Here is a 6,665-nt window from a genome sequence, read left to right on the forward strand (position 1 = left end):
ACTGGAATACCAGTCTCATCAGGGAGATTTTCCACCCTCCTGACGTGCATGAGATGCTGCGTATCCGTAATTCACCAGGACTGGAATCTGATTTCCTTGTATGGTACCCGGAGAGGAATGGTATCTTCACAAGTTGGCGATGCAGGAACACAACTCTGAACACTCCACCGGTGCGATGAGTTCTAAACCGGATGGGTGCAGGAGCTTGTTGAACGACATTTGGCAATGTCAGATTCCTCAGAAAGTACGCATTTTTTTGCGTGGAAGCTAGCCTCAGATTCTTTGCCCACAAAGCTCAACAAATTTAAGCGAACTCTTGAGACGGATCCCACATGTGCACTCTGTGGTCAGGAAACTGAGCACGGTTTTCATGCAGTAGTCAGCTGTCCACATGCCCGGTGCTTATGGCAACCTTTCAGAGATGTCTGGCGGCTTCCCATGGAGTCCATGCTGCGCAACTCCGGCCCTGGTTGGCTGCTGGTTCTCCTGGACACACCATCACACAGAGAGCGAGCACAAGTACTGATGATTCTATGGCGCATTTTGTATGTATAAGGAATGGTATCGTACATGACAAGAAACTGTCCCCAATAGAATCTTCAGTCAGGTTTGTTGAAAGCTACCTGCACTCTCCATTCATGGTACAACAACAGTCTGACTTAGAAATGCTGAAAGCCAAACAAGTGGCCAATCCGAGTTGGAAGAAGAAATGTGATAATCCTTTGGCGCCTGCACCAGTACCTAAATGGTCTGCACCTTCGCCTGGATGGGTTAAGCTTAATGTGGATGGCTCCTTTGTGCCTGAAACGGGGGGAGCTGGTATTGGCGTGATCGCTAGAGATCCACAAGGTGAGATTGTCTTTAGCTCATGGAAAGTTTTGTTTAATTGCGCTGATGCCCTGGAGGTATAGCTTCCTGCTCTACGGGATGGCCTGTTACTTGCTCTACAATGGTCTCACCTGCCAGTCATTACGGAGACATATAGCCTTTCATCCATTCTGTTGGTGAAATCCGGCGATGAAGATCGATCCAGATATGCGTTCCTGCGAAGGGAAGTGCAGCTTCTGCTCAATGGGTGGAGGGAGATTCGTATTGAAAAATGTATTGCCGACCAGCATCTCAAAATATGCACCCGTAACCAGCTCCAAGCAAGGGGTGACAGGAAGATAAAGCAGTCTGTGAATTTGTGGTGATGGACCAGGTATTTTTGCGACAATTCAGAGTACCATTTGACTGCAAGCTATCACTTAGCACAAAATAATTAGAACTATGATAAAAAAAATAGTGAGCAAGTACCCTTCATCAAGTACAACGGAGAATCTACTATTATCTCTAGCGTTTCTTTTCATTTCTTGTGAATTTCTCCCTCCTAAAGGGCAAGACCTACTACGGTCGCTGTGTAAACTTGAACTTTTTTCTTCTTAATACAAAGATACGCAAATTTCCTGCGTATTTTAGAAAAAAAAGTACAACAGAGAATTGGCTATAAATCTAGAAGGGAAAAATATTTTGTACGTAAAAAGTTAGAAGCACCACGTCCTTCTAATCGGTTTTTCCGTTTTCACTGTGCTTCCTCCGTTTAGACAGGGTTTTCACCATTCCCTTGAATATCTTCCAGAACCAAAACACGTTCAGTACTGCTACCGCCGATGGCACTATCAGTAGACTGTAGAATCCTAAGGTGAAGATGGACTTCGCCTGGGAAAAAATGACAACATAAGCATTACAAAAAAAACGCCAGTAGAATTGCAGCGGCAATGGAAATTAGTCACACTTTTGTCATGTGTGCACCAAAGGCTCTTTTTTTTCCTTCTCGAACATGCATGAGAACTGCAAGTCATTTGCAATAAAAGACAAAAGCGGAACAAATTACAACACACCAGAGGCTACTGTGACAATAAAATTCATGTCATAGAATGAAAAGAGCTTTGTAGCAGCATAACAGAAGATACAATAATTTTGCGGTTGTTAAGTGTACAGTCTTACTATTACAAACAGTAAGTTTTATGTTTTTTCTGTGGCATGTCATCAGTGATGAACTGTTCTGTACAGACAGTTCTATAATTGCAAACTTTCAGTGGAACAAATCAAACTGTCTGGATCTGAAGCCCAAAAACAACTACAGCTTCCTGATATTTCAGTGTGATTTTCACATTTTTCTTTGAAAAGGTTGCACATTATCTACAACTTTTTTATAGAATCCCGAGTAACTACCTTCAAACTCAATAAAAAAAATACTGATCACACAAATCTAAGTCTAAAACTTTACATTAGAGAAATAAATGGATTTTCATTGATGCCCTGGCTAACTTGTAATACAATGTGCTCTCAGGATGAAAAAGATGCTAATGTCATACATACCTGATCAAAGTGAAAATACATATGGGTGAACAAATACACGAATAAGATTATCCGAGCAACCTGTAAGCAAGCAAAAGATGTGTTAATTGCATATTCACCGGAGCAAAAGGGACATTCAAAGAAAATGTTTAGGATTTGTTTGGAAAGGGGGGTTCAGCATCCAAATCCTTATTATTAATTTGAAATAAGTCCTAAAGTTTCCAACACCAATCCCCCTCTTCCGAAATTCCAACAGGCCCTTATTAGTTTGTAGAATGAAGTCATAACTTATTAAGATCCCTCGGCTATCAAATCTTCAAAATAATTCAGAATAATAGCAGGGAAACTGCTCCTCAAGCAAAAAGTTTACATTTTCATTTTATTTATAATGATAAAAGGCATATAATGCGTCTCTTTTCCGCCAAAAAGGAAAATGCTAAAATATTAAATAGGAATATTTTTTTTATTGAACCTGGTCAAAACCCCCCAAAACGAAAAAAAAAAAACTGCAATTGACAGAGTTACTTTTGAGACCTGTCTGGTGTGCGTAGACAGCAGAAATAGTAAAAACAGCAATCACAGTTGACAGCAAACCTAACTATACAATGCTCCAACGTTTAGGGACAAGCTTAATGAATTATATGAGATTATGACTATATAGAAATTTGGTTTTAAAAAATAACTGTACAGAAAAGGTTGATGAATCACGAGAGCAGCTACTCTACCAGCCATCCAACAAAAAGAGCCAGTCCATTGTATACGTAAAGGTTACAAGTCTTCTGACCAGCAACATCCAAATACCTGCACAAATCATTACAAATTTAGAAAGAATGGTAGCCTCAATTCTTACTAAGAAAAATTAACAACAAAGGATATTACCATCTAAGGTTCACAAAAGGAGTGGTGGCTTCAGTGAAGAGGACCATGAGTATGTACATGTGTGCTTTGCCACTCAACAAAGCAAGACCAATTGCATACATGGAAAGTCCATGGTGAAAGAGCTGAAACATCAATATTAGAAAATTAACTCCTGATCTGGAGGAAACCTCAACAGATGAATTCCGTTAAGAGCTAGAGTGTGCTATAGTTGTGTGATACTTACATACTCCTTTCCACCTAAAGAAGGAAAATACCAAAGGATCATCACCAAGTCTGTCAAAAAGTAACCAATCGAGACCTGTAGAGTTATACAGAAAATTAATGCAACGTGTTCTACAAATATGCACGCAATAGCAGTTGTCATTTGTATGTCATGCGCATGATAAGGGGCATGGATTAAAGAAGCACAACATAGTAAAGAAATCAAACACTTCTTATGATATTTTCTGTTAACATATTACAGAAATCAAACACTTCTTATGATATTTTCTGTTAACATTTCTTTTGAAACTTTCTTGTTCATTTTGTTCCGAAAGACATGCAGTATATGGGAAACAAATTGACTGTCTCCAAACAGAGGGATGAATGAAATTGAAATGCAAAGCTTACCCCAAACATGGCATCAGATAACCATGATTTTCTGTCAATTATTATGCCATTATGGACATCCTCATTAAAGAGGTCAGAGATCACGACCAAGTAAAAAGAAACAGCAGCACCAACCAATGCATGAAACGTAGACAAACCCCTACCAATAGGTGGCATCATATAGTCAGACTAAACAAAATAAAAGCCCCAGAATAATAAGAATAGCTATCAGAAAAAAGGGTGTGTCCACGTATATCTTACCTATTGTTCCACTCAACCTTTTGCATGTGACTTAACTTATGGTAGCCCCTGAAGCATCGAGAGCTAATCTTTCGAGTTATTTCATATATCTACAAGGACAAACAGTGAGTCATCGTGTCTGTAGCAGGATACAATGTATTATAAAATTTATTTGGTTCAATAGGTACTCTTGTTTAAGCTGAGAACATCAAAACTGGAGAAACGTTTTCAATTCAAAGATTGTAGCTGACAGAAATAAGAGCAGAAAAGTAGTCAACATTGAAGAAGTGGAATGTAACCTAGGTGATGCTCCCTTGTTCGCATAACAATTAACATTTTTTCTGTGTCTACTCTTTTGATGAGAAGGAAGGATGATGCACCTCATGCAAACAAGGGTCTGCCTATTTTTACCACCCTGCCATTTTTTTTTAAAAAAAAACACAGAGTGCATAATTTCGACAATAAACTTCAAACATAAGGCCTCAGGGATATCTTCATCTTTTTGCTGATTGCATGGTATTTATCTGCCTCCTGGAACCTTCATCATACTGGTTTTATGTTAACTCCAACAAGTCATAGGAGTTGTTCGTCTTATTTTGCGGAAAATTTGCTCAGATTTGACGTCATACTCATTGAAAAAAGTTTGTCTTCATCATACCCTAAGTGACCTACTGACCTCCTCCCTCCTCTTTTTCTTAGAAGAGAACACTTTTTTCTGGGCGCCAACATACACGACAACAAATTAAAAAAAGGATAGAACCAGGACAGACTATAGAAGTCTGCAATGCTAAACAGTAAGGTTGACATAAAAGTTGCGGATAAGGAAACTTCCCCCTGAAACTAACGGCTCACGTTAAACTAACTAGAGGAATCTAATAAGACAGCACAATTATGCAAAAAAAATGGAGAGTTTTCGCCGAAGCTTCTGATCCTATTTAAAGCCGAAAAGAACCCTTCTAGAAAACTAGTCAACGCTGTCTGTTCAGCACGGTGGAATTGTCCACATATTTGTATTGCGCCTTCAACGCTGTCTGTTCAGCACGGTGGAATTGTCCACATATTTGTATTGCGCCTCTCATTACCAATCTCACATTGTAGAAGACAGCGACTGACAACTATATGCAATTTTTTACTGTTTATTTTGTTTTGGGAACCCACATATATGCATCGATGACCAGCGCTGATACGATCTGCATTGACTTTACCAGAAAAGAGAACGCTGCTTATCTCTTCTTCTTCATCTACCAAGATGAAAGATTTGGGGTTCAGGCACCCCAGATAACAAAAGAGCAACAGGCACAACTAATCTCGCAGATTGCTGTTGAAAACATGAGATGCTAAGCCGAGCCAAACAAGGAAAGGGAGGAGGGCTAAGTGAGGGGAGCTTACAGCACCGCACATGACGACGCCGGCAAGAACCGACGCCGGCCACAGAATCCGCTCGGCGGGCCCGAAATTCCCGTCCATGCGTCCTCTATCCGCTCCAGTCGACCAACAGAAGGAGGGACAAGCGCAACACAAGAAGCTCCGAGATTAGGCGCCAATACGCCTCCCCGAATACCTGCGCATACGGCATACCTCGTTTTTCAATCTCCCTTCTCTTGAAAATATCAGCAGAGAGTTCAGAAAATAATACAAAAAGAAGGTGCGATAAGCTTCATGGATCGGCACCTGGATTAGACCGGGTTGGGATTCGCCGCGGTGAGAGGTCGTCGCCGGTCCTGGCTTCCGTGGGCTTCTCTCTGTGGTCGTGGCTCGGCCTCGCTTGCGAGTCGAGCCTGGAGGTGAGTTTTTAAAACGGGCGGTGCGCACGAGGAGGGACGACTGGACGAGGCGAGGTGCTCGGCTCCTTGGGGGAGCCACGACTCCACGAGACGGGAATCGCGTGGACGGTGGTTATAGGACCGACAACATGATCACAGAGGTAAATTGGTATCTTAATAATTTTTTTTTATAAAATTGATGATTTTTTTTTCGGAATCAACTAGCGTATCTCAAAATTCAAACAAAAGTAAAAATATAGGACAATTTTAACCAGAGAAAATCGAGATAATAAAATTTAAGATCAATCTATATATCTTAGCACTCGAAAGATCACAACTTACGAAGAAACAAGAAAAGATAAACACCGAGTAATGAAACTCTCAAAGTTGGTATGCAAATTTTATACCTCTAGCAACAAAAAGAATTGCCCCATAAGTATTGAAATTTTAGCAAAAAATCAAAACGAAAATCAATCTGAAAACCGAAAAATTTGCAAACTTGCAAAGGAATCAATAGAGAGAAAATAAAAAGAGATGAGTACAATAACATATAAAAAATAAAATTTATTGCATCAAAGATCAGCTCTATTTTAAACAGATTAAAAAAATTATCATAAATCTCTCACTTAATATATAGGTTAAGTACTACTCTTTCTCTCTTCTAAAACTTTAGCTCTAAGCACTTAAATATGTGGCACAAAAGGATTTAAGTGACTGATTCAAACTATCTCGTGATCCTATCCCTCTATTTATAGATCTAATAAACTCGACTCCTAAGTTTCCTAGTTAGTACCCTCCTACCTAACACCGAGAGTATTTTGGTCTATTTTCTTCTCTATTTATCGGACGACTGCG

General features: G+C 39.8%; 1 protein-coding gene across 2 annotated transcripts; it reads right to left on the reverse strand.

Moving 5' to 3' along the window:
* Positions 1 to 1,458: 1,458 nt before the first annotated feature.
* On the reverse strand, positions 1,459 to 5,899 carry LOC133909003 (uncharacterized). Of its 2 annotated transcripts, XM_062351258.1 has the most exons (9): positions 5,719 to 5,899; positions 5,437 to 5,608; positions 4,069 to 4,157; positions 3,829 to 3,967; positions 3,443 to 3,517; positions 3,220 to 3,341; positions 3,066 to 3,141; positions 2,362 to 2,421; positions 1,459 to 1,698 (listed from the first exon to the last, which is right to left on the reverse strand). In XM_062351258.1, the coding sequence occupies exons 2-9, from the start codon at positions 5,512 to 5,514 to the stop codon at positions 1,543 to 1,545; spliced, it is 795 nt and encodes a 264-aa protein (XP_062207242.1). In that variant the 5' UTR covers positions 5,515 to 5,608; positions 5,719 to 5,899; the 3' UTR covers positions 1,459 to 1,542. The 2 variants fall into 2 exon arrangements, with proteins under 2 accessions (XP_062207242.1, XP_062207243.1); XM_062351259.1 differs by lacking the exons at positions 5,437 to 5,608; positions 5,719 to 5,899 and adding an exon at positions 4,347 to 5,415.
* Between the last annotated feature and the right edge of the window lie 766 nt (positions 5,900 to 6,665).

This window comes from Phragmites australis, chromosome 2, assembly GCF_958298935.1.
Source record: "Phragmites australis chromosome 2, lpPhrAust1.1, whole genome shotgun sequence".
Lineage (NCBI taxonomy): Eukaryota > Viridiplantae > Streptophyta > Magnoliopsida > Poales > Poaceae > Phragmites > Phragmites australis.

Bases quoted from the DNA above. Each gene is read 5' to 3' on its own strand.
- LOC133909003 (XM_062351258.1), bottom strand. From the start codon at position 5,514: ATGGACGGGAATTTCGGGCCCGCCGAGCGGATTCTGTGGCCGGCGTCG. The intron at 3,968-4,068 runs GTAAGATATACG...ACCTATTGGTAG, and splicing joins AAGGTTGAGTGGAACAATAG to GGGTTTGTCTACGTTTCATG. The intron at 3,342-3,442 runs GTAAGTATCACA...TTGATGTTTCAG, and splicing joins CTTTAGGTGGAAAGGAGTAT to CTCTTTCACCATGGACTTTC.